Source organism: Drosophila teissieri, chromosome 2R, assembly GCF_016746235.2.
Source record: "Drosophila teissieri strain GT53w chromosome 2R, Prin_Dtei_1.1, whole genome shotgun sequence".
Lineage (NCBI taxonomy): Eukaryota > Metazoa > Arthropoda > Insecta > Diptera > Drosophilidae > Drosophila > Drosophila teissieri.
In genome coordinates this window covers 5,764,854-5,792,753 of record NC_053030.1, presented here as the reverse complement: position 1 = coordinate 5,792,753, position 27,900 = coordinate 5,764,854, and the positions used below count along the sequence as shown (strand labels likewise).

The 27,900-nt window shown below is 43.2% G+C and overlaps 1 protein-coding gene across 3 annotated transcripts; it reads right to left on the bottom strand.

Annotated features, from left to right (window-relative positions):
• LOC122613375 (S phase cyclin A-associated protein in the endoplasmic reticulum) lies at window positions 1-27,783 on the bottom strand. 3 transcript variants are annotated; one of them, XM_043787522.1, is made up of 12 exons: window positions 27,101-27,783; window positions 24,587-26,845; window positions 23,078-24,524; window positions 22,630-22,887; window positions 22,444-22,567; window positions 20,376-20,515; window positions 4,148-4,293; window positions 3,951-4,043; window positions 3,571-3,662; window positions 804-1,130; window positions 615-705; window positions 2-546 (listed from the first exon to the last, which is right to left on the bottom strand). In XM_043787522.1, exons 1-12 carry the CDS (start codon window positions 27,285-27,287, stop codon window positions 527-529), a joined length of 5,184 nt encoding a protein of 1,727 aa, XP_043643457.1. In that variant the 5' UTR covers window positions 27,288-27,783; the 3' UTR covers window positions 2-526. The 3 variants fall into 3 exon arrangements, with proteins under 3 accessions (XP_043643456.1, XP_043643458.1, XP_043643457.1); XM_043787521.1 differs by having other exon boundaries at window positions 1-705; XM_043787523.1 differs by having other exon boundaries at window positions 1-705; window positions 27,107-27,783.
• Between the last annotated feature and the right edge of the window lie 117 nt (window positions 27,784-27,900).

Here is a 27,900-nt window from a genome sequence, read left to right as displayed (position 1 = left end):
GCTTTATTTGTAATGTTTTTGCACAAAAAGTTGATATTTATAAAAATACATAGGGTAATTTTATTTATGTTTGCCTTTCTCCCATTTCTTTTTTTGTGTAGGTGAAAGTTGTGTATGCTAAAAGCACGGGTTAATTCGATAACTGAGAATTTTCTGGGCTTGTGGGTGAGTTTGAGAGAAGCGCTAAACTAATGTTAATACTTTGCATTAAACATAAGTTACAATGAATACATGTACTAGGTATATAATTAATATAAAATCTATGCGAGTTCGACTTGTTGTGAATGTGTTTAGCGAATGTGTGAGAGTGCGTGAGATGAAGTGATTGTTAAGTAAACTAGTTTAAGATAAAGTTAAGGGTTATATAAATAATATTACAAATATTTTGTGTGCCGCTTCTGCATTCGATATTCAAATATCCTGCTGTTCATCTGCTTGCGAATGTTTCAAGTAGTTTTGCCGTTCAGATTTTTCATTTTCTTTGAAAATAATATCACTTTGAAAGTTGGGACTTCAGGTTGAGGGATCATTGTATGGGATACAAATCTATATATACATAAATATTAAGTTGCCGCCCTAACACATAACATATATCTACGCATTTTGTTTATTACCGGTGCTGATTTTGTCTTTGGTGCGGCTGTTTATCAGTTTAATGACGACATTTTTTTGCGCCATCTCCGATTTGCTGTACTCGTCTAGGAACTGCAAGATTGTAGAATATAGTAATAATAAATTGTGAGTTCAGTGAGTTAAATCATTACAAGTTTGTGCAATTTTCTTTAGATACTAAGAACCCTTACCGACAAATCGAAGTCCTTGCAGAGAAACTCCCTGGCAGGCGGATTGTTGAAGGAAACCGTGACCAGGAAGGGATAAATTACAGGGTTGAACTGGGTGGGCAACTTGGCCAGGTTCTTGAAGATCACGGCAAACTGCTCAGATATCAGCAGGTCCTGGTGCCTGCGATTGTTGACGCAGAAAAAGGCCAGCGAAGCGATGAGGTCAATCAGCATTGGGGTGCTCTCGCTGTTCTTCGCCCACTGGGCATTGAGCAAACTGCAGTTCAGGATGAGGGTCATCACGTCCAGCAGCTTCAGCGACAAAGGACCCTCCACAGTCAGGGCCTCCTGAAAATACCGAAGCACATTTAATTGGCAACACAAGCCAACAACAATGGTAAAAAATAACCGAAGCCGAAATCACTGAGCAAATGTTTTAATTAAGTCAAAGCAAATATCAAAGAGTGCCACTTGTTTAGGGCAGGAAATGAAGGGCCGGCACGTCCTGCGGCCCGATTGTTTATTTAATCCTGCCTATATATTTGCCTGCTATTTGCATAAGGGACTCGCCGAGCGAGCCAGAGAGCGCTTCTAATTTGTTTATCCTGGCAGGCCAAAACCCGAAACTCGAAATTCAACAACTGAAACTGGCAACTTGTTCGAGTATGAGTAAGAGTACGAGCACTGAGCAAATATTTAGCCAAACAATTGACATGCCTGGCTGGCTAGAACAACGCCCCTCACTTTTCCGACCCTGGCAGGATATGAGCGAGCGGCAAGGATTTTCCAGCCGGAAACGAAAAAGTAAAACAGAAAAAAAAACAGAGAGCGCTCGAGAACGATTGAAATTGCGTGGGCTTCGGATTGGCTTGGCTTGGGTTAAACTTGAAAATTTCATTTTACAAAGTCAATATTTACGCAAAAACAAACGCGGCCTCTGGAGCGGCTCTCGAAAATTGAGTTTGCTGATTAAAACCGAATCAAATTATTTGCCAAAAACGGAGCAACCGACCCTCGCTCGCAAAACTTGACGATGATGATGATGATGGTGATGGTGATGACGAGCAACCGAAACCCTTATCTATTTTTGTGGTAATTTAAAACAAATAGCTCTAATCCCAGTGCAATTCGTGGTTGGAGCTTTTGGCAGCGGCAAAGTTTGTCTAGCAAATTAGTTTGTCAAGTGCGTAGCCTTGCCTCTGCCAGCCTGCATCCGTTAAATATTGACACGTGCAACAGACGCACACACTCGAGAACTCAGATACCCGGATGAGGTACACAGGAAATTAAAACCTAGCTGCCAAACTCTGCACAAAAACACTTTGGATAGCTGTTTCAGATTGGTAGCTGGTTTAAAAGTCAAATGTGAATCCTACTCATTTTAAATAATTGCATAAATGCAACCTGCTTGGGGATCACATCATTTTAATGTGCAAAAGTTAAGCATAGACCATCGCATTAGATACACAAATTCATAGATATAATTTTATATAGAACGTTACTGTAGCTGCACTATTTATCACTAAAATGTTCAAGTGCTGAACCTCAGTTAGAATCCCGATGGCACTCCGGCATTCTGTTTCATTGGCGCGGTTTTGGCTGCCAACTCCAATCCGGTTCCTTTCGTTACGGTTGGCATAAATATTTTAGGCCACGCCAAGACGACAGCCGACATTTGGCCCAAGTAAAGTGTCAAAATATTTGCGTATGCCACCCATCCTCTATTTCGTCCTGATGCCCCCAAGCCAAGCCGAACCCACCCACCACCCAATCCTGCCCTTTTCGCCATTTTCTCCTCCGAATTTTCACAGGTACACGAGTACAGAGCGAAATGTCATCGCGGTTCAATGGCGTCCGCCTCATGTTGTGTTTGTCATTTGGCGCTGTGTTGTCTGTTGCGCAAAGCGCAAATGTCACTCTGCCCTGACTCCTGTGCATTTCCCCCAAACCGAGGAACTAAATACACAATTCTCGTGGTGGCTGTCATGACATTTGGCAATATGCAAATCACTCTGTCGAATTTCACTAGCAGATTGCAAGCCGCCGCAATCGCAAAGTTTTAAACGTCTACACTAACTTTTCCTCCTCTTCTTCAGTTCCTCCCCCTGATGCCGATGCTGCAATTGTTGTTGTTGTATTTGTTGTTGTAGCCGATTTTCTCAATTTTCACCAGGCGATTTCACGTTCGACAAAGTTTAGAAGTGCAAAGCAAAGAAAAGCCAAACGCATACACACGCCAACAGCAGTTTCCACGGAAAAATAAAATAAAACAGACGAGAAAAATTCTAATGAAATTTTCTCTGCGCTTCGCTGCTTGAGCGGGCAAAATTGAGTCACATTGGTGAAAATATGGATTTAATCTTAGATTCCAAATAATTTTTGAAAGACTTTGAAATAAACTACTGTATGCCTGTAAAAGTCATTTTTAGATAAGATAACAACTATGTTTAACAACTAGGTTTAAACTTATCAAATACCTTTGATTTAGTTATAAACCAAATACCTACTTTATGTTCATTGTTATGTTATGTTATGTTATGTTATGTTCATTGTTCAAAGCCTCTAAAAAAACCTTTAGGAATCCATCCTTATAAAATATGAATCTTAAACATTAGGAAAGATTTTGTGATCTCCTTAGGCACTAACCACTGTGCTTTCGAATTGGGGTAAGGGCTGGCTGGCTGACTTTTTGATTTGTTTAAACGGCGACGCACGACGTTCGACGTTCGACGTTTGTCGTTTGCGCTGAAACTCCCAAGAATCCCCTCCCGTTGAAGGGCAAACTCACCTGGAAGGTGTTCACATCCAGGCAGGCCAGGGACACGTAGAGATGAAAAGTCGATGCCGCCAGGGCGGTCGTGCGTGGTGGAATGCATTCACCTGCAAAAACAGAACAGAACCGAACAGAACAGAAATAAGAAAGAAAATCGAGTCACAAAATAGGTAGGAAAGGCGGATGAGCGGCGATAGCGGATATTCACTCATAAAACATTAGAGGCTTACGGAAAAATCAAAACTAATTTCCGCCTTTGCGAGGAGATCACGTTGCTCGGGTTGTTCGTAAAGTGCATTGAAATCTAATTAGCACCTCCACCACTCCACCACTCTACTCCGCCTCCGCACCCGCAATTCCATTTTCAGCTACTGTTTGGTTCAGTTGAAACTCACCCATTGGCATCACGCAGCCATAGAGCATCGAAACGGTTCCAAAGAGCTCAGTGGACTTGGCTGCGCTCAGCAGACGTGTCGGATCGGCAGGACCTGTCGACAGAGGATAGGGAAACGAGTAAGCAACGATCCTGCTCCGGTATATTTACCTCTGGCAGGTGCGACTTCAGAAGCTGGCTAGTGCTAGTGTGACTCACCGGGCTGGCAAACATCAATGAAGCGGGACAGGAAGCCCAAGGTGGTCAGCAGACCCAGCATCACGCTCTTGTTGCCCTCGATGGACTCGCGCACCTTCTGAATGCGTCGGGAAAGGACTTCGATCAGGCCCGTGATCACGGCGAAGCTGCAAAGGGAGAGGGAAAAGGAAGATTGGTCCGAAATATGTTGTTATTTAATTGATATAATTCAAATAAGTACAGTAAATATAGATTTAATTACAATAATCCCCTCTGTTTGCCGAGCAACTGTACCTTTCAGCTATTCATTGTTATTTAGCCGTAGTCACTCGGCCGTTTCCTCTTAGTTTGCCCCGTGGTTTTCATGTCCGTATGTTGCTAGTTCTGTTGATCTACACCCACGTCCTACCCCTTCAACTGGCTACGTTTCGGACCAGGACACTCCACACTTGCTAATCGCCCGGAGCGTTCACGGGGCAAAGCAACTGGAACCCGACCATGTGTCATATGATTTGAAAGCGATTTAAATTCATACTCCCCCTCGCAAACGACTAGTATCCCAGCACCGGCCGGAGAGGATGGTCACCTCTCCATCCGGACTATTCAAGGGGCAAATGACATTTCATTTACTCTCCCAGCAAGGTGTTTCCATTCTCATATCAAGGGTGGAGGACTTGTGTCCTGTTGTCCTGTTTAACCTCCGAGTGAACATTAACATGTCCTCGCTCCGGCTTCTGTTGCTGATTTTGATGCTGATGCTGATGCCCGTTGTCATTGTCAGCGCAAATCTGTTTTGATTTTAATCCAGCTTATGCCAGCCCGAAATGCCGAAATGCATGCCCATGGTCCTGCAGGACCGCTCCTGGTCCCTCCTGCTTCCGGTTACCTCCCCTAGTCCCTTCGTTCTGAACATTGTTGTTCGGCGAACTGTGCTGCTCATTGGCTACACTTGCAAAAACGAATTGCACTCTAATAGGTATTCAAAAATAGAAAGAGAACATAAATCCTATACCATCTACACAAAATATATTCCCATTGTTTGGGAACCGCTTTTTAAGGATTCCCACGACTAAAGCCTTATTTGAAGGCAAAATTATTTGAAGTGTGCACAAATCCGCTGCCCATACTGTTTTATGCTGCCGATTAAGCGTCTTAAGTGCCGAAATCAATGCACAGAAATGCCCAAATTACAAGCGCCCGTGAAAAGGACATTTTCCAGTTGAGAGTGGAAAGGAAACCACTTCTTGTTTCTGTTAAAAAAAAAAGACATTACTCAGCCAGCAACAAGGGGTTGCACTTTTTCCTCGCCAATTGCAACTATTTTGTTTAATAAACAAGACACACAGAGCTTGAGTTAAGTAGCGTGTGCATTTGACACTTGTTAAAATATTTGCGCCTGTCCCACACACATACATACACACACACACACTCATACTTGAGGGAGGTCCTTGATGATTAAAAGGCGGAGAAGAGGGGAGGGGAGGGAAGAGGGTTGGTGCGCCTGCAACTGTCGCGCGTATTTAACGAACGTGTTTTCACAACTAACAAGGATGTTAATTTTTTTTTGCTGGGGATTCTTATTTTTATTTCGAGCTTTGCACCAAATGCCTTTTCACACCCGAAAAAGTCCTGTCTGGGTGTCCTGCCAGTGGTTTGCCCCCTCGACAACCATTTGCGCCCCGTGTTGTCGCATTTTATTTTTATTTTGTCGCCATCGTTGGCTGCTGCTTTTGGCTGCTGTTTATTTTACGGCACTGACGATTATGTCCTGCCCGGGGTCCTTGGTCCCGGGTTTGCTATCCTGGCAGAGGAAGCCTCGGCCACATCCGATACGTCTCTGGCCGGGGAGTTGGCCATTTTGTGTTTGGATTGATGCGACCAACGAACTAAATACTTTCCACAGGCGAAACTCGGGCCAGGACACATGACAAACGATGACAGCTCACTGGCGGCGGGAAAGGGGCGGTCACCCACTCACCCACTCATCCACTCGCCCACAGAACGGGGGTAAAAGCATCCTTCGTGCTGCGTGCTAGCTTTGTGCTTGTTGGTTTAAGAAAATTATTAAGGATATTTTTGTGGTGCTGATGAGTTTGCCGAGTACTTTTTGTCCAGCAGAGGCCAAAGGGACAGCGGACGAGGCTGTGGGTTAGATTGACCAACCAGGAGAGCAAACATCGTGTGGATTGTCCCTGCATCCCTGCATCCCCGCGTCCCAGTGTCCTTGTGTCCGCCTGTCTGCGCTAAGTGTCCTGTGTGCGATGCGAGGCACAAATAGCAAAACAGGAAGCTCAAGTATGTTTACAGTTGACAACGCCAGAAATGTTGTGGGGATATCAGCAGGGGATCAGCAGAGATGTACTTTTGGCTTTATTTTTCAGTTTGCAAAAAGGGTTTTGTTTAACCTTCGAATGGAGGCAACATCAAAAGCGTTAGCCATTTTCCTTTATGACGATAATGCTGCAACTAAAGCTCGAACCACCATCTTTTTCAAACATGTACAGAGTTAAGAGTTTTATGAGCTATTGATCAAAGATCCAAGATCCTTGATATAATTTCAGCTAATGCTGCAACAGAACTCATTTCACGCAAGCATCTTAAGCCGGCAGCACAGACACAAATACAGATATAGAACAGCGGGACTTGGGGTCTCATCCTGGCGGTGGCACGTAGTCCTTGCTGCTTTGTTTGCCTCTCCAGTGGGTGTGTGTGTGTGCGTTTGGCTGCTTATGTGCGTGTGTGCTAGCGTTTGAGTAATGGACGCTTTTATTTGCGAACAGGACTTCTGGCTGTGTCAAAAGGGGTCAAAATGGATTTTTCGGCTATATAAAAATTGCTTCTGGCCGTGTTTGCTTTTCAACGCTGCTACGGCTGCCACGGCTGCCACGGCAGCTTCGGTGGTCAACTCTGGATTTTCAGATTTCTGCGGCAGGACATTGTCATGGCATATCAATCATTCATTTGTAGAATGTTATGGATCTGTATATGTTTATGGCTTGCCACTTAAATAGCAGAAATCTGTATGCCATTCATTTGTATTGTAAACATCAAACGATGAATGAGCTCCTTTTGTTGATGACTCGCTTTCGTTTATTATGATAAATCACACAGAAAATAATGAACGGACAGACAAAGAGAACGAGGTTTTGTTTGATATTTTTAGTGTTTGTAATCAGCACTCGCCTAATTGAAATCAAAACATCAAGCAAACGGAAATTATTTGCACAACAATTTCTCTTTCACTCTCTATTATCTATTACCGAAAAACAAAAAACACAGCTCTGAAAACAAGGAAGCCAGCTGGTTTGAGAAGGACTTGCACTTGAATCTGCGAAAGCTGCTAAATGGATGCAATGTCACATTTCCCGGGATCTCACACACTCCTCGCAAATTCGCAAATGCCACTCGTATTTGCCTACGAACATTTAGCAGTATTTTATGGACGGACGTATCTGAATCTTTTGCTAATCGGTTTTGCATTTTGAGCACATTTAATGCTAGACGCGTGCTGCTCATTAGCATATGAAAGAATTATATTGCCATTGCCGGTGGGCTTTGGAGTGAAATTTGCACAGCACGTGGCTTTTCAAACAATTGGACAATCGATTGTACAACTATTTATGGGATTGGTGGCTGAATTTTGGGCGCGGAACTCCATGTTTTGGCTTATTAAAGAGTTGATAAACAAATTAGCAAATTAAGTTTTAATCAATGGTTTCGACTTGCGTCATAATACCTCAATGTTATTTTGAGTGTTAATGTAATTTGGGTAACTCATAACTTATGTGGCAAACTGGAGGATCCTTAAGCCAATTATTTAATAAACATATTTTATTAATTGTACGCTGTATGCTTAATTTGTAAAACTGAGGTACGGGATCCGTCATACTTGCAGTGGCTTTCGGCTGGATCTAAATTTTTATGCTTATTTACGAATAGCAGAGAGCATACAAATTGCATTCCTTCATTAAATTATTTACACAGAGGTTAAATAAAATTTTTAAAATTCACGTGCTGTCTAGTTACCCAACCAAAACATGCTTTGGACATTTTTAACCCCAACATATTCTGTGTTTTCACAGCCAAATCTGCTTAGCAGCTTTCGCAGTAATTCAATTTCAACACGAACCATTGAAATTCATCAGATTCAAATTCATTCAATCAAGTAAAGTCAACAACGCAGGCTGGAAAAACGCCAGCTGGCTGCCATCCTGCATCCGAGAACACACGTAGAGACCCATCCGCATCCGAGTCCGCATCCGAACCCGATTCACATTCACATTCAGATTCAGATCCAGGTCAGAGGCATGTGAATAAAACTCAACGCCTTGCGGTGGCCTAAAACAACATTAGAAATTCGATTGTAGTCGGCAGGCAAAACAAGCGGCACACACGGATCGGCTCTAAAGGTGTTAATGAAAACTAAACCGGAAAAAAGGAAATCAGGGAAATCAGGGAAATGTAGCCTGTAGCTAGCTACCCCGTAACTTTCCGCAGTGCCCACGAGCCGGAGTTGATTAAAATGCAATTTCAAATTGTTTTCTCCGCCGCTTGTCAGCACTTGATTAAGAGCAACTGTTTCCCTTCGGAGGGTTAAAACTGTCGCGCCTGCGCCTTGCCATTGCGAAGTCCCCCCTTCTGAAGGGCAGAACATACATACATTCATACATGCATCACATATCCCCGGGCGTCCCGATTCGGGTGTCATGTCAAAACAATGCAACTCGAGTCGCATTTTAGGGGTAGCAATCGGCAGTCAAACAGCCGGCCAGAGTCGATAGCTCTGATTGCCCACAAGTGGCTTGGAGGACCAGAAGTGCTGAAGCAACCCTCGGCCGAGATACCAGGGCATGCAAGCTAGGTCACCAATTTAAAAAATATATACATTACTTTAAGCAGCGAAACAAAGTATATTTTAAAAGACGTTCATACGGTAAGGCATCATGCAATAAAGTATTAAAATAAAATGTCAATTTCTGAACAGAACAACTATGAAATCGGGCTCTAAACATGTTTTCACTGTTTTAAAAGCTCGTTTTAATCAATATGTAATATGAACTCTATGCAAAACTTTATGCAGAGCCCCAACCAAATTTTTCGGCGGGCACATGGCTATCATTGACGATGCTGAAATTACACAACACCTGGTACTGGGTTCGGTTGGCAACTTTGTTGGCCATGTTTATGCATTAGAGCGCGTGTTAAATAATTTCACGCTGCAAGTTGGTCGCCTCCTTTATGGCCATAAAGGGAATCGGGGGCCGAGGGGTAAGAGGTAAGGGGTAAGGGGTAAGGGGGTTTGTTGTACTGCGAGAGGGTGAACTTTTAATGGGCGACGAGGAAAATGTGGGCATGTGGTGTTAAGTAACCTTATCAGTGGGCGAGAGCAGGGACATCGTTATCATTAAGAGACACCAACAGTGTGACATCATCATCATCATTTTATCATCATAATTATGGCGCTTACTAGGGCAGCACGTGCAGCAGCTGTCACTAAACCAGCGGCAAGGGGGTAATATTTATTACGTAAATCCCGGCCAGGACTAAGACAATTCGTCATGTCACAGGGATTTGCACGGAGAGATCTCAATTGCGGCTAATGGAGCTTAGACTCGGAACAATAGTTCTCTCGTGAATTTCAATTGCCTCTTACCTTTCTGTGCACACAGGGAGAAACACCCAGTCAAGTATGATTATTTTGAAGTTTATTGTCGTACATTACTGGGGTATTATTTAGTTGTATTAGATGGAAAATAATTTTAAATCGCATAGGGCACCATTGGATTAAAATATGCATGTGTACTGTGTACTGCATGTGAAACGGACATTCTCACATTGTTCGCTGTGCATGTTTACATTACTAATACGAAACTCCTCCAACAACAATAATCACATCAACAGGAGCTGGGACGTGACTCTCTAATGCCCAGCAAGGGTTCCTTTGCCGGCAGGGGTCTCCTTTCGGCCTGCATGTCCTTTTGCCACTTCGGACATCCTGCGGTGCTAATAACCCACTTACTTAGACTTATCCCATTGTTGAAATTGTTGAAAGAGGGCACATGGGCGAGTGGAAAAGGACCGATTGCTCCGCTGCCCATCAATTATTGCCCGGAAAATGCAATTCGGAATTCAGAAGCGAATTGAAATTGAATTGACCGCATTCGGGCGCAACACATTTTTGATTTTTTACGAAGCTATCCTGTGGCACGCATGGCGAAATGGTCATTGGAAAAGGACACCCCTATGTGAGGACAGAATTTATGCTTTGGGTGCACGGTTATGGTTTAATTGCATTGGTAAATGTTTTGGCTGAGGCGGAGATGCGGTTATGACTGGGTGCAGTTTGAAAGTTTTCCCAGCGGGAGGTCTACGCGAAATCTGGATCGATTTATAATTTAATTTTTTAAGTCCACGTTAGTACTCATTATGTAACCAAAACAACAGAGGGGTGTGTCTTGGCAAACTTATTTTTTTGTATCTTAAGTACACACTTGAAATATCCGTAATAAAAAGTGAAAAACTTGTTTTCTACATTTCATTTACAGGCCATCAATTAGTCGAACACAAAGCAAACCCGTATCGAAAACCTTAAAAAAAGGTAGAACTCACATTTTAGAGAACTATTTTATAGTTTTTCCTATTTGTGTATGAGAAAACCAATCGAATCCCATTGGTTATGCTCAAGGACTCGACAGGACATCAGTTACGGTCCTTTTTTTATTTTTTGGTGGTCACACAGCTGTCAAGGAAAACCTCCTCCGAAACCCCTCTGTTTTGCGAAAATGGTAACTAATTTCAGATTTTTCGTAATAAACATAAAACAAAAAAACGCAGGAGAGAAAAGTGTAAAATAAGAACAACAATGATACCAATCAAATGACAAGCGAAGAGGCGGAGAGGCGAAAAAGGCAGCTGTGTGTTTTTTCAGGGCCGCACCTTCGACTGATAAGAGTTCCAGTTGAGATCGTAATTAATTTCTGGACTCTCCCCTGTTTTTATTTTCATTTCTGAATGCAAATGAATTTGTACGTATTGCCGTACGGAGCAGCGTCAACTTTTAATTCATTTACCTTGCACCAGTCGCTGGATGACGCTGATGATTCAGTCGGAGAATGAGGATGCCCGAGCCCAGAAACTGATGCAAATTGATTTGCAACGGTGTGGCAGAAAGAGCGCGGTATAAATACGCCGAAAGAGATGGCTGTACAGGCTCCGCGACCGCAAGGTAGCGCAGAAATGGAGGTATGGCTATGGCGCCTAGCAAAACCGCGGCGAAAGGATTGCCCTCGCATGAGATACATCTGCACATAATGTGAACATATCTATAAACCAGTTTCTGCGCCTTGGGCTTCTGAGCCTTAGAGCTAGCCAACCAACGAAAGTCAGTTCTTAGCTTAATATCGTGCTCCATACAATTAAAAGTGTTAACAGCGCTAAATATTAAAGCATGCTACCAAACTCAAGAAAGGGTACATTTTCATTACAAACGAATAACCCTCCGCGCTGCCCATTAGATCCCATAAAATTGGTTTATAATAACCATATTAGTTATTGACTTATAACCCCCTGCCACGCCCACCAAGCAGAAGGTTACCCTTTTTTGCGACAGTTGCTATTGAACCCCTTATCTGAAATACTTCCAGGCGTGCATATTTTGCGAGACTACCGAATCTGTTAAACTTTTCACAAGGCTGCGCCTCATTAAACCGCCCAAAAACCGGCAGCCACGGTTGCAGGCCCATTACCACGCCCATTAATGCAAATTAACGCAATGCAGACATATGCCAAAATGAAGAGCTCATGGGCTCCTGGCCCATCCAGTTGGGTTCGCTCCGCTTGGCTTCGGAGCGCGGTATAAATACGCCGAAAGAGATGGCTTGTACAGGCTCCGCGACCGCAAGGTAGCGCAGAAATGGAGGTATGGCTATGGCGCCTAGCAAAACCGCGGCGAAAGGATTGCCCTCGCATGAGATACATCTGCACATAGCATATGGTACATTATCATACAACGAAACCCTCCGCGCGCCCATTAATCCCATAAAATTGGTTAATAATAACCATATTAGTTATTGACTTATAACCCCCTGCCACGCCCACCAAGCAGAAGGTTACCCTTTTTTGCGACAGTTGCTATTGAACCCCTTATCTGAATTACTTTCAGGCGTGCATATTTTGCGAAACTACCGAATCTGTTAAACTTTTCACAAGGCTGCGCCTCATTAAACCGCCCAAAAACCGGCAGCCACGGTTGCAGGCCCATTACCACGCCCATTAATGCAAATTAACGCAATGCAGACATATGCCAAAATGAAGAGCTCATGGGCTCCTGGCCCATCCAGTTGGGTTCGCTCCGCTTGGCTTCGGATGTGTCACGGCGCATTATCATTCATAAATCAAAACATGGAAATTGTTTAAGGCGGGGTGAGGGATGCATTTTGGCCGGGGACAACAATATAATAGCCCACCACCCTGCCCTCCCCTCGCTCTGCAGTCTACGCAGTCTAATAAACATACATAAAAAGTTATGAATAAATTAAGACATTTGGTTGTCAGTTCGGGTTTAAAGGGATGCAGATAGATGTGCCCCGGGGTTGTTGCTCACTTCTACTCCTTATAGCTCAGTGATTAAACTCGCATTACGCGCAGACCCAAGAGTTAGGGGTAAAAAAATGTTAAAGAGTGCCTGGCAAGTGCCGAGATTGAGCTGTCAAGTGGGCAAAGTCGTGAGTTTTCCAGAAAAGTGTGCAAAAAGTGCGGAGAATTAGGGGGAAATGAAACCCAAGAGGCCGGCAGAAAATATCTCAGCGAAACTCAAGTAAATCCGAGTTATAGATATGGGATGGAAAATGAAATCTGCATGCGGTAGGCCAACGAGAGGCGAAGACAAACACGGATGTGGCAATCACTCCGTGGGATATATAATACCGATCCTGTCTAGCCGAGTTCTTAAAGTGAAAATTCATCAACACGTCACCCGTCCATCCAATCCATCCATCCATCCGTCCATCCGTCCGTCCATATAGCAATGCCATACCAAACCATTCCGTTCCATCGCGCGTCGCATCTCCTGTGTTTTCTTAGTAACGAACGCCACCCAAAGCGTTTTCCATTTACCCCAAAAACACACGGGAAAACATTGGGGCGACAGGCAACGAGTAAACGTTTTGTCTTATATTAAATACATATATATATTTTGACAGGGGCTGGGTGGGGGCTGGAGGAGGAGTTCGGGCGTCTTCAATTACGACACGCGCGTTGAAAATAAAATTTCAGCAGTTTTTACCCATTTGCACAGAGAGAAAATCCAGTACTCAACAGCAGTCCGTTGCAAGGCCAATTAGTTTAGTAGAAAGAACACAATTAGTAGATTTTCTTTTCTTTTTAAGATGTGGTACCAACTTATCTGTTTTCAATTATTAAATATCTTCTTTGAATGTAAGCTAGTTTTTTCCCAGTGTGTGCCTGCTTTCCATATGGGGCTTGTCACCGGGCCACATGAGGCGGCGACTGCTCATCCTCCTGCCTACCGCAGATGCTCATCCAGAAGCCCGAAAAGTAGGAAACGTTGGAAAATATAAAACTGGGTGGGGGAATCAACGTCAGAAATGGACAACACACGTGGGGCAGCCCGATGACGGGATTTTTCTATGGGAATTGGCACTGGGATTGGGTCGCCAAATCCCCGTCCACCTTTGCGAGGCTGTTAAAAAGCCAAAGTCGAAATAGCTGCCAGAAAGTAAAGCCGCTCGTAAAACTCAAACGAGGCGCGAAGAAGAAAAAGCTGGGGAGCCCAGCGGCAGTAGTACAAAAACATGGCGCCAAATAACCGCAACCATAACGATGATGTTCCCCCAAAACTCCTTCTTAAGATCCGTCCCAGAGCCAGAGAAGGACCCTGAACAGGACCGTGCGGCGACGTTTGCCGCCATTTTGTAGAAGAAAAGTGCATATAATAAAATAAAATAGCAACACGGCCAACAAAAGCCAGTCGAACAACACACACGACCAGGAGGTGGGTCACAAAAAATGGCACGGGCATTAAACGTAACCAAGTCGAGAAGGGCAAAGCGAAGGCTCAAATACCCTGCTCATAGAGCTGATTGAAAGATAGGAACTATTTAACAGCACTTTAAAGGTAAAATTGTTCCTGGAAAATAATGGAATAATTTTAAAACATGCTAAAAACTAAAAAAAAGGTAGATATGAAAAAAAGGAAAAAACTAAGGAGCAACTAAGACCCGTTTCAAGATTGTTCATGTACCCTTAGATATTCAGGGTAGAAAAGTAAGTTAGAGTCTGGGTCCAAAGTCAGTGAAAATGGGCGCCTGCGATTTGGCTTTCCCAGTGTGAGAGTGTGTATGTGGAAAAGTAGAAAATGGAAAATGGCGAGCGAATGAAAATGTCGCAGAGTGAGCATCGTAAAAAATTATGCCCAACGTAGGGTTCCAGCGCTTCTCCAAATAAATGTACAAGTATGAATATATGCATGGGGAGTCGAAACCAAATTGCGTTCTTATGGCACTTTAGTGGCAAAATCAAATTAGAATTTATGGAAAGTCGCCGCCCAATCATAAATGCGGCGCCCCTATATACATATATACTCGTATATAAGTAAGTATACGTGTAGTATATGCACCCCCTCCTCCTGAAACAATCCACAGCCATTGAATAGCCATAACCATAGCAGCGACTTTTCCTTTAGTGCTAAATGACCTTTACGGCTGGGCCATTTCAAAAAATACTTTGCGAAGATTTTTAGTTTTGTCGTAAATTTTTATGCGAGTCTGAAAAAGCGTATGGGTGCGCTTATAGGGTAGCAGCCGGATTAGCGGCTTGTAATGTGCGCCATCTGCTGGCCACTTGAGGGCATTACTCATGCCACAGTTGGCCCGATTCAAGTGCTTAGCGCGTTAATTTGCACCAGTTTTGGTCCCCGTATCGGGATCTTCAGCAGGGGATGCGACCATTATTATCTATCTATACAACTATTGAGCGAGGGTAGCTCGGCACTTCGATTGTGTTGCGGCCCGAGGCCTCGTGTTAAGCCCTCACAATTGCCATTTGATTGAGTGATGCGTCAGTTGGTTGTCCTTGTTGTCCTTGTCCTTGCGCCTGTTTTGTGTTCCCGTTCTGTTTATCTCCACCCCCTCATAATCACCCCCTGCCTGTTTGCTTTGAGAGCTACCAACGCGCATTAACTGCACTGAAAGAAACACTTTTTGTACACTTCAATTGCTGCACTACACTTATACAGAATATTAAAATGTATCAAAGTTCATTTAAATTCAAAATTGTACGTTTTTTACGTTTACCAACCAAATTCCTTTTGGACAACCACTTAATCATTACCAGCTATTTCATTGAAAATTTTTGGCATTTATAAAAATCATATTTGGTTGACCGTTTTTTTTAAGTGATGGAACAACGAAAACTGAACCGGGAAGGATGTGATTTTATAGAGGGTGCATTATCATCCCGGAGATATAGTACTTCGCATCTGACGAGCATTAAATTAACTGTAACCGGCACTGCACTTTACACATTTTACATATGTCGCCTACCAGAGACAACTTCATCTTGGTGGGTGGTTGCCGGCACACCCACTCCCCCGGAAATTTTCCCCAGAGAGGAAAAACCCAAAACAGAGCAGTGGGCACAACAACAAAAAACCAGGCCAAAATCAAAGCGAATGCACTCAAACGAAGAGTGGCTCAGCCTCGGACTGAGCCTGTAGGTAATTCAATAGCCAAAAGCCGTACCGCTCGCACCCTCCCCTCCCCCTGCCAATGCCCCCGCCCCCGCTGCTCGTCCTTTGACATGCGGCGGAGCTGGACAGGCACTCATCAAACTTTTGACATGCAGCCCGACAAGAGACAGGAGTTTGAGGGAGGCAGGGAAGAGGGCAGTAGCTGCTGAGGCTGCTGCGCCTTTTTGCATGCAAAATGTCAGCGCATATGTCAGACTTTTGCATATGACCTCTTCGGGTAGAGTAGAGGGTAAGCTCGAAAGTTACGAATCTTGCCACCAGTCTATTTGATACCCCTTACTCGGTTTGCTCAGCGACTGCTGTCGAAGTTGCTGAAAACGAAAACTGAAACTCAACTGAACTGAAATAGAAATAGAAATTTAAATTGAAACTGAGCTCTGTTGAGCAGTTGACTGCAGTCGGAGGTGGAACACTCGTACTGCAAAATGCGAGGAACAGGACCCAGATGACAACTCTGATTAGTTGTGTGACAGCTTTCTGATTTGAATTCAATTATGACATGCAAAAAGCTGGCAGGTGGTCCTTAACGTTAAGTAAAGTTATGAAATAAGCAGTGCAATGCGTTTACACAAAAGAAGGCTGTAGAATCAACTTTACTATAATATATTTTAATTGATTGAATTAGTAGTTGGCCTAATTTCTAGCACGTATGTACATATGTATGTATGTACAAACAGTTTATTTTTAAATTCGTAAACAATCATGCGTTTTTTTTTACAAATGCCTTTTTTTAATGTCACTTCTAATTAAACAATTTAGAATAGAGAAAGCCTGCTTAATATGAATTCAATGCCCCCGCCCACTGCCAATTTTCCACCCTCCCCCGCTCCCGTTTTCGGGGTAGCTGAAAGATCAATAGGCACACCGTTAAGAGTCAATATTTTGATTTTCCTTCAAGCGGCGGGGGAGGGAGAAATTGTGGAAACGGCGAGGGGCAAACAAAAGGAGCGGCACAGTGGGCAAATAGGAAACTTCACCAAAGCCAAACAAAGCGAAAGGGACAGAAACTGAGCCGAGTTTTCCCTATGCTCAGCCTTTTGTCAAAAAGAATCAACTGAGACGAGGGGAAACTGAAATCGGATATTAAACGCAGCACATAAAAAAGCCAACAAACAAAGGGCCGGGGAGGAGAAACATGAGAAACAGGAGATATTTCCAGTCGAAGGATATTTCCAAAGGAGTACGAGACAGCGACAAGAGAAGCGACGAGAAGAGCAGCATGGACAAAGGACCCAGAATGAAATTAATACATTTGACCAGATAGGAGAGTCAAAGACCATGGTCTATCGAAGGCGGCGTGGGCTGCTGTCTAGTTTAAGGTCTTAATAGTTGCACTAATATGTCGATGGTAAAATAAAACCGAGAGGCACGTGTGTGTGGGTGTGCAAGTGTGCTTAGATGCCAGATACTGTCCTTGTTATTGAGCCGAGGATTTTTATTGGCACTGGGAGAATGAAATGTATGAAAGCATACAATAAATATAATGAAGAGTAGTCAACAATCCTTATTTTATATGTAATACCCCAGATGGAAATGGATTTTTGAAGAACTTAGGCTAAGAACTTGATTACGTACATGCTTAACTTGCTTTTTTCTACCTAATTTCAATCCATTTTTTTGTCTCAGTAAAGTCCGTGACACAAAATCTTGCACTCTCAGACTCTGTATGCGAACATACGAGTACTGCAGCATGTGGATGCAGCAGCTCCAAGGCCTGCTGGCCGAAACTCCAAATTGGCCATTCGATCTGGTTACTTAAAGGGTAATTAAATTAACTGCCGCACAGCAGTCGTGTAGTTGAGCAACGAGCGGAAGTAACTCTGCCAGCATGTCCTCCTTGTCCTCCTTGTTGACATCCTGCCAGTGGAAACAGCAGCCGCAGGAGCATCGACAGACAAGCTGGGGAATATCGAGAAGACCTTTTGGTTTTCCCCCTACAAGCAGAAAAATATGCATATATTTCATTATGACTGCTTTTTAGGGGTGGCAAGGTGAAAGGGGTTCCGGTTCCGGTTTCGGTTTGGGTTCTGCTTTCTGGTTTCGATTCCGCGCCAAGGGGTGTTTGCTTTATCGCGTGCCAAATCATCGTTATGATTGCGATGAGCCGCCTTTTCAGTTGTTGCGATTGATGATCAAATCGTGATTAAAAAACTTTACTTCCCGTTTTTTACCAAGAGGGCTAATGACTGTGTTGATTAATTATAAATCTATTACAGTGTAAAAAGATATCTCGTAGATCTGCGCACAGCTTTTTGTGTGATGTGAAGGTGCCAGAGCGAGACAAATCAAATTTGTCATGGTTCTTGAACGGGGATGACATACTGGATGGTGGCAGGATTTATGAAGGGCATTATGGTTAACCAAATACTATTTCAATCGACATATACGTACTGCAATTAATCATAAAGAGAGATAATGATAGTTTGAAACATCAGCCAATATAAACGTATTTATCCTTTAGCTTTATCTTTAACTATGTATGTGTTTTTTCTAAATATTAAGCAAACCAAAGTCAAATATAATTAGAACTGAGAAACTTAAATATCTGCAAAAGGAAGTTTTTCTTTCAGAAAGCAAAAATCTTTCAAAAAACCTTTCTAAGTGCCAGCAAAGTTTCACTGCCCTCACGGAATGAAAACCCTTGTGTAGATTAAAAGTTCCTCTTTGTCAACTTTAATTCGATTACACGACTCCCCGAAAACTTATTCAAATGCAAAACAATATATACTTGAAGAGCCCCGCACCTGAACAATTAAAAGTAAACAAAAATTTAATTATGCATCCGGCAAAGGCGACACGCAGAGGAACAAGAAAGAAAGCTCCAATCGAATTAGGAAGCCGGAAAATTCCAAATACTTCGTGGCCAGAAAAAATATGAAGCAACGGAAACGGAAAAGGGCCAGAAGAGGAAGAAGTGCAAGATGGCGGACCATTCAAGTGCGGCGAATTGAGTTTCCCATTCAGCCAAGTTTATTTATTTCCAAGGCAAAATGGCGCAAGGTGCAGGCACCATAAAGGGGAGTGGGCCAGCCGGGGGTTGTTTCCCCGAAAATTATAGTCAAAAGAAAATTTGATTTTGCAAACGCTGTAATTGAATTGAGCGCCGAGATGCGCGCTACGAAAAATGGCCGAAGAAATAAAGGCGAGTAACCAAAAGAATGAGGATAAAAAGCAGCAAAAGCCACCACAAAAGGCTGCAAAGGAGACACACTAACGTAAAAAAATAAAACAACAATGGCTGACTAATAAAATAAACGAAAAGCTTTTGTAACCAAATTGAAAATATAAACAAACGAAAATTGACAAAGAACATAAAAAACAGCCGTCAACAAGACGGGAATAATAAAAAATAAAGCAAACAGCTAGGAGAAGGCAGAACATTGGTCAGAGCCAAGAGCACACACAAAAGCATAAACAAAAGCCACGGCACACAAGAAAAGCCAACACAAAAAATGGCTGGGAAAACCCGAAACAAAAACAAACGCAAATGTAACACACAAAAGCCAATTCACAATTGGAAAATGCATGGCAACAAAGTTTTTTGTGTAACAATGAAAGGATAAAACACACAAAAACTAACTGATACAAAGTTTTATGCGATATTGGATTTTAAGTTTCAATATAAAGGGAAAACTATCATATTTTTGAACAGTCATATTGTACATAAGCAGTTTGTGATTTATTAAAATTGCAATAAAAGAAATCGAACATTTTTTTGACGAATGAAACCCTTTTTTGTTGTGCAAAGTCTACAAAATGGCGCTTGTATTTTGCAGCTATGGAAACGTCAACAATAGCAACATTTCGATTAAAACTCTTGTCTATAAAAATGAGCGCAAATTAATGGAAAACAATCAGATGAAGAAGAAGGGGCGGGGGGGCGTCCTTGCAGGACGCAAAATTAAAGTGGAGCGCGAAATCCAAGATTAAGCATGAAAGATGCTAAAGAAGCGGATATCCACCATTTTCATGGAATTAACTGAATTCAGTGTTTAATTTACTAACTTTTAATATGCACGTAGTCAAATGCAAGTAGCATCAGAAATGATAAAAACTACCAAAACACAAGTGAAGTGAAGGAATAATCATACTATATAGTAAACAGTTGTTCAAGAATGGAAATCCATTTGTTTTTTATGTGCTAGACACCAAACAAATGCGATGGCGACCCACATGCTGTGCGATAGTGTGACCAACTAAATAAAAGTTAAAATTAATAATATTTTTTAAACGTAGCACGGCCGGCAGCGCAGCAGCAGCGACGTTGCCGCTGGCAGCGCTGCCGCATTCGCTGTCCTGCTTCCGCGCAGAAGAACACGCCCCCTCCGGTGTGCGAAAGGGATGGCAACGGTGCCGACTACAATGGCCATCTCGCTCCCACTCCCGTCTGGTTTCGAACTCGCGCATTTCCCCTTTTTTCATTCGAAGTTTTTGTAGTTGGCCGCAATAAGCCGGCGTAGCTGCACTTGTTGTTGTACTCACTTTATCATGTCCGGCAGGCGTTCCGGAACTTTTGGGTGGGTGTTCTTTTTCACGTAACTCGAGGACAGCGCCTCCGTGCAGGCCAGCATTAGCTCCGTGGACAACTCGACCGGATGTTGTGGTGATTTTTCTTCGGGTAACTGCAAGAGATCGAAAAGGACTTAGAAAAAACACGTATCTCGGTAATAGGGCTTAATTTCGAAAAAAAATTTATCTAAATATTGACAATTTCATGTATGTTAAATATTGTGAAAATAAAGCGCCTATTGCAATGAAAATGCTTGTTTGGGAAATTGGTCAATTGAATCCCCGTTAATAACACATACGACAGATAAATGAAGTATAAAATAGCTAGATTCTTCACTTAATAAATAATAAATAAAATAAAAAAAAAGTTAAATAGCATCGCACAATTGTTGCGTGCTTTTTGGGGCCAGTAGTGAAATTTTTTGTCGCGTGTTTAAATTAATTATCAATTTAAGCAGCAACAGCAAACGGACAGAGCAACAGAGAAAGAGACATCCACATCAATCAAAAAGTTAATTGATGTTTCTCCCTCGCTCACTTTCAGTTAACTTTTTTCCTCTGTTGCGCCTTCTTCGGTTCTCTCCTCTCCTCTTCTCCTTCTCACAGTCACCTTCTTCTTCATTACATGACAAGCGGCGCGCAAGCTGATCCATCAACGAAAAAACGGAAGGTGAAGTAGTTGAGGAGAGGGGAGGGGGGAGATTAACAATGAACACGAGCCAAGTTAACAATGCCAACGACCAAAAACAACAACTCCAAAGTGCGGTGCGCAGTAAAAATATGTATATAGATTTAAATAAGAGAAAAGAAATGATGTCCTATCAACATTTCTAAATTGGGAAGGCACCAGATTTGCAATACCTCTTCATCCTGAGAATATTGTGTATATTGTACACGTTTAATATTATTTTTTAGCTTTTGTATTACATTTAATATTAAAAAGATAAAGTTTTAGTTACATATACAATAATAAAAAGTAACAAAATTTTAAATATTTAGTCAAAATAAATATATTTTACATATTTCCTTTTTCCTCACGCCCCAACTTACATACTTATGTATAACGCAGCAAAAATATAAAAATTAAAAATACTAACAAAATATACATATGTACATATATTGGGTGGAAGGGTGGCTTTTTATGCCACTTAACGATTGATTTAACAGCAGCCGCAAATGTATAAACATTTTACACGATGAAAAATTTGCCAGGAGAGGGAAGAGCCCCAGAAAGTGTAGATCCATTTGGGCGGGGATCAGGGAACCGACCTAGTGCTTAAAAATTGATGGGCCAGGCGGCAGACAAGCGAGCCACGGGGCCAGTAAATAAAATTCAAATAAAAATGCCAAACAAACAAAAGGCAGCGCCAAATAAAAGCGTCAAAGAAATGGCAAATAAACAACGCCTGCGAAACGAGCAAAAACAAAAGCCAGCAAAACATAAACTTAAAACGGGGCCAAGAGGGTCTTGCGGGCTAATCGTCTACCAAATGCCCTTTCCAACTTATTTTGAGTTGCCTAGTTAATTTAAAACTATATTGATTTGAGATATAAAAATGTAGGGAAATAACAAGGTGTCAAAATATCTCTGACAACCCAAACAAAATATAGTTAATCAATTGAAATTAGGTATCAACTGCTTTTCTTCACGTAGTGCACATAAATGGCAATCTCTACTACTACTCGTATATAGTTGCACAAAGACCTTTGATTAATCCCCAAGATCCCCGCCACACCAGGATTTCAGTATAGCGAGTTTTAGTTGGACAGAGACATAAACGCGGCCAAGTGTTAAGTGGATGCCGGCAGGAATATAACGCCAGCCAAGTACGAATGTATACCACACACATAGGCGACTTTCGACGTGGCCTGGGGAATTGTGAGTTGCCAAGTTTTGCGACCGCTCCTAACCCTCTGCCCCAATCCCACGGACAACGCCTCGATGCGAGACGACTGCCTGGCGACACTTTTATTGTGGAGCAGTTTGGGTGGCCAAAAGTTCCTGAAAGTTTCTTTTGTGAAGCGGTTTTTTGAGGATTACCTGAAAACTCTTGTTGATGGCATCGAACAGAACGGTTATGGAATTGCCCAGAAGAGCGTGACGAGCAATCTGAGGACACACGGAGCAGGCATTCCTGTACAGCTGCACGGCCAAATTGACGGACCTATAACAATGACAAAGTAGCGAATTTAAAGATATACTCAAAAGTGGAAAGGTAAAACTCACTTCCTGGAGATGTCAGAGTTATACTCCATGCCCTTGCTGATCACGTGGTTGGCCAATATGCCCAAGCCATCCATGCAGAGGAAAGCCTGGAAATCGAAGGTCTGAGCTTTGGGTATGACACGCAATAGGTTGCCTAGGTTCCTTTCCAGTCCTTGGGCACCTCCACCCTTGACCACCAGATTTAGCAACTTGGGCACTGTACTATCTCTTTTTACGTGTGCGGGCAAGGGATCCAAACTATCCAAATAGTCGGCAGCGCTGTAAGAAGAGCACATAACGTAATAAATACAGATTCTGATTTCAGATTTATGCTTATTTAAGCCAACCCAAGGGAGAGCCAATAAGTTTTAACGATTAAGCATAAATTCAACACTCACGATAATACACAATTCCTATAGACATTAATGAAATTCCATCAATAAAAGTTAAGGAGTCTGATTTTACTCACCACTGACTCATCCTTTGCTTAAGCTTCTTCATCTTCTTCTTGTAGCTCCTCGTATGACCGGGATTGCCCCCCACTTCGGAAAGAGTAGATGATAAATCGCAATCCTCATTGGTGGTGCTCGTGGCGTTTCCATTTAAGATATCCTCGGACTCGTCCTGATCGCCACGTCCCTCCTCCGCCTGTCTTGTGGGTATGGTCAGCTCCAGAGCCCTTTGCCGAATGTGTTCGATGTTCTCCTCGTGACGACGAGCGGATTCCATTTGTTTTTGGAGGATCTTCCGCTGAAGCTCTTCCGTCGTCTGTTGTTGTTGTACTTGTAAGGCTAGAAGTCGTTCCTCACGATCCCTGGCTTTTTCCCTCGCCAGTGCCTGTCGCTGTTTCTCCTTCTGCTCCTGCATCTTACCAATCCTCTGCTCCTTTTCTAGACGCGTTTCATTCATCTTTTCAAGTTTGAGTAAACGTTCTTTTTCCAGGGCTTGTCGTCGTCTTTCCACAGCGGCTTCTTTGGCAAGTTTTTCTTCCACCCTCTTTTGCCTTTCCTGCTCTAGGTCTTGTAGTCTTCCCTCTGTTTCCTTTGAGGATTCCAGGAGATCCAGCCGCTTGTTTTGAGCTTCTATGTTCTTGATGAAATTAATTTCCTTGAGTTTCTTCTCCTCGTCGTGAGCCTTCTCAATGATTTGCTTCAGATATTGTTCTCGATTTTCAGCTGCCCTTTGAAGTCTTCCTTGCATTTTCTGACGCTTGTCTTCGATAATTTGATTCTTAGCTGCCTTAACATCCTCCACTCTTGAAAATAGCTGCTGTAATTTGGCTGCCTTTTCCTGCTGGAGCAGATTTCGCTTTTGCTGAGCTCTCGCCTGTTTGGCTTGATATTTTTTCAGAGTTTCTTGTAGAGAACGACGCCTGGAGGGCGATGATAACTTCTGGTGCAGCTCTTGAGCTCTTCCAGGATGTCTGGCAACATAAGCCTGCAAGGTGGCCAAAGCCTCAGCCCTTTCGTTCCAAGACATGTCAGAAAGCAACGCTTGGTATCTTAACTCCAAGCTGGCGTTTTCATCATCGCTCATGGTCACAAAAACAGCCGAATCATCACCGCTGCCCAACTCCAATACATCCACTCCGTCGTCCTGCTCCTCCAGCTGAACTTCACAATCAGTTTCATCTGTTTCCGTATCCACATCAATCTCAGTTTGTTCCAACTCCCTGATCTGACGCTCCAGAGATTCCTGAACCTCTCCTAAGATCCTTTCATTACGCTCTTCCTCGTTGTCATCAGTATTTTGCTCTTCATTTTCGTCACAAGCACTCAGGATGCTGGCATTGGGCTTAAGACTTCCACTTGGAAGCTTGCAATGGGCAATGCTCTCGTAGAGTTCGCCTATGGTCTTGGAGAACTCGCAGTTGGTTTGGATCTTAATATCGATCTTGCTATGGTCGTCGTTGCAGGCTAAAATAATATAAATTTGATATTTAGGTCATCATATCTTTAAACTAATATTAAATACTTACATTCCACAACGGTTTCCGCGGAAGAGGAGCTGCTGTTGTGTTGCCTGTTGCCCTGCTCCTTTTGTTGAAGTTTTCTTAGCGCATTCTTCTCACTCCTCATGTACTCCTTGTGCAAGGATGTCATTTTAAGCCCTGTAAGATCTGATTTCTGTCGTTTGATAATGGAATTACGTCCAATACAAATACTGCTGCTGCTGCTTCGAGTGTTACTTGAGGAAACAATTGGCGTAGGAGCTGTGGCATCGGACTTTTCCTGCTTTTCTGGTTTCTTCACTTGATTAGTGTAGCTTTTCTGAACGGGGAATGAATTAACCTTGGCCTTGGCGTTTTTGATTTCTGGTCGGGTGATGGTTATTGATGTCTTCGCTTTGGCCTTTGCCTCTCTAACTGGAGCTCTAGTTTTAGCCGATATTGCTTTGCCCATAGCTTTGCAGTCACCGTCAGCTTCACCTTTCTGATTTTCCTTATGTTCCTGCTCTCTTTGCTGCTCGTTCAACAACGCCAACGTCGGCAAGCTAGCATAGCCTGTGGGCTGATTGAATCTGTTTGCCCAATGCATACTGCTCCTTCTTCGGTTTTTCACAGTCAACCAACCATCGTTAGCATCTGTCGGAAGTTGAATCTGTTTTGGTTCGGAATGTTGATCATCCGCCTTGAGAGTGTTTCTTGAATTTGAAAGTTGTTCATTGCTAGCTTTCAGAGTGGATGTGGAACTAGTTATATCCTCCCTAGAACTTAGCCTAGAACTAATAGTAGTTCTTCTGGCAGTGCTTAATATGGAACCTGGATTACTTTTCTTCGGGAGAATTTTAGCACTTGAACTGATGTTACTCCCATTTATTTCCAACATGGTTCGGGAGCGTGCAGACAATCTAGAGGCCACATTATTGGGTGGACCATGGCACTCGGTTTTGCTAGAGGGCCTGGGATGTAGCTGTAATCCACTTTTACCAGTTGTTTTTATAGGAGGAGGAACAGTTTTTGTGCGACGTAAACCATTGACTGGAGGCGTTAAATTCGATTTTACATGACCCGGTTTAGGTGCTATGGTCTTGAGAGCTGCTACTCCTCCAGGTGTTGGAAGCATCTTCTTGGAGGGACGATTTAGCACACTGGAATACTTGAGGGGACTGTTTTGAACAATGTTTCCTGCTATGGAATTTAATGGTTGTTGCTTCTTACAAATTTCCGCCAGTGCTTTAACGACAGTGCTTGGCGGCGTAGGCTCTTTATTTGCCTGCTGATTAAGTAAGGCGTTTTCCATAGACTCCAGAGAGGCCACAGTCATCTCTAGAGCTGTTGGTTCTGGTGCTGTTTGCATTAAATCAGATTCCGTTACGTTAATAATTGGTTGTTCGAAAAAAGACGGCTCTTGTTTGTGCACGATTTCAGTTGTGTATTCATTGGCTATTGGAATGGTCACTTCTCCTAAGGCCTCCTTTTCAATCCTATTCTGAGCTTCTCTTTCCTCCGCCTCCTTGCGCATTTTCTCCCTGACATCCGCTAGAGTTAGATGTGGATCCTCCAGATCTGTTTGGGAATACTGCGTGTTCAGCTGCACAAAATTAGATTTGTCCCCACTTAAATCTAGAGGACCCTCTATGTTATCAGATTGTGATGATCCTTGTGTAGCTCTCTTGTTGGCCGCAAAAAGTTCTCTAACATTTAGTCGCATTGCTCCCTTTGGCACTTGGTCATAGGCACGCAATAGTTTTCTTGGCGAAATCTGTCCTTGATCACAGCACGGTGAGGTTTTTCCGGATTGAGTACCCGGAAACAAGGCTGGACTGGATTTGCCCGAGTTATTGGGGCTGCAGAGACTTTTAGTCCGAACTCTGGGTGTGGGATTGCTTTTACGCACTTCCCAAGCCAGGCTTTGGGGACGCTGTTGCAGTGGTCGAGATTCATAGTCCCACGATACTTTGAACCATTCGCTTAACGCCTTGAAATCTCGCACATAGTTCTCAAGCACCAGGATAGCCTCTTGGCAGCTGGAAATGTTTTCATAGCACTCCACTGTTTGATAAATCTCATTAACAGCTCTCTGTAGATTTCCGAATAACAAGGCCCAGTACCTGGCTTGCAGCTCAGACTTTTTGTCCCTTCCAGTGGAGGCGCTGCGCACGCGTGGTCCACTACTACTGCCTCCGCCGCCTCCCAGACTGGCAGCGGATTTCAGTCGTGGTGAAGTGGGCGATTGACAGTTTTTAGGCGTACCGTTGGGCGACTTCGGCGGCACCATTGGTGGCTTCCGATAGCCTGCAATGGATTTAAATGTTAATGAGAATTTTAATTAGAATGGCATATTTCATTGAAGTCTATTTAATACCCGGTAATCATGTGGTTTTCCGAAAATTATGACAAAAAGGTATAACTAAATTAACCATTCGAAAATGAAGCTTTCTAAACATTATTTAGACAACATAAGGTAATTTCATAACTAAGAGAGAATGCTATAACCCTATAAACTCCTCAAGTACCGGATACTCAATAGCAACAGTGGTTGGTTCTTACAGTCACCGTTCAAAAGTACGCCTCCGCATCCAACAGCTGCTCCTCCATCACCACCTGCTCCTCCTCCAACGCCACCGCCCACAGATCCACTGCTTGCACCACTCGAGGTTGTCTCATCGCAGAACTGGTAGACTAGCAGATTCTTCGCCTCTCTGCCCTCGCGACTCAAGACCTCTCGCATTTCCATTGTTGGAAAGAAAACAGAAGACCAAAAAGCTTGTTGTTATTGCTGTTGCTGCGCAGCCTCTGCCGACGTCTCTGCCGCGTCGCTGCCCACGCAGCTGCTGCAGCTGTTCACGCAACTTTTGGTTTTGTCCTTTGATGCAAACTGAATCCTTATAACCTGTCCAATGTTTACAATGCTCCGCGGAAAACACTTGCTTCCGCTTCGATTTTAATTGATTATTTCTGTTTTTCGCTGCTCCTATTTCAGGCGTCGCTTCTTTGTTGTTTTTGTCGCAGAATTTGGCAGCGCCAGTGGACTGGACAGCATTTTTCGACGGCGTGACTTGCCTATAGGAACCGCTACGTGGTCAATCCAGACCTAAAGGGCTCCCCTTTACTTTCCCAGTTGTCTGCTGCTTGCCTTGGATCGGTTAAATAGAAAAAGCCCTTAGAATTTGCGTCTAAACTGAACTTCTGAATACTGCCATATTCAGCCGAGCAGAGCCAGCTGATTTGAACGCACGGTTGCTATTGGGCACCAAGTGCCATTGGTCAATCGGTAGGTTGCTAAGCTATCGATAAGAGCGCGGACTGTATCGATATTGAAAGTAAATTCAAATTTAAAAACTGCTTTT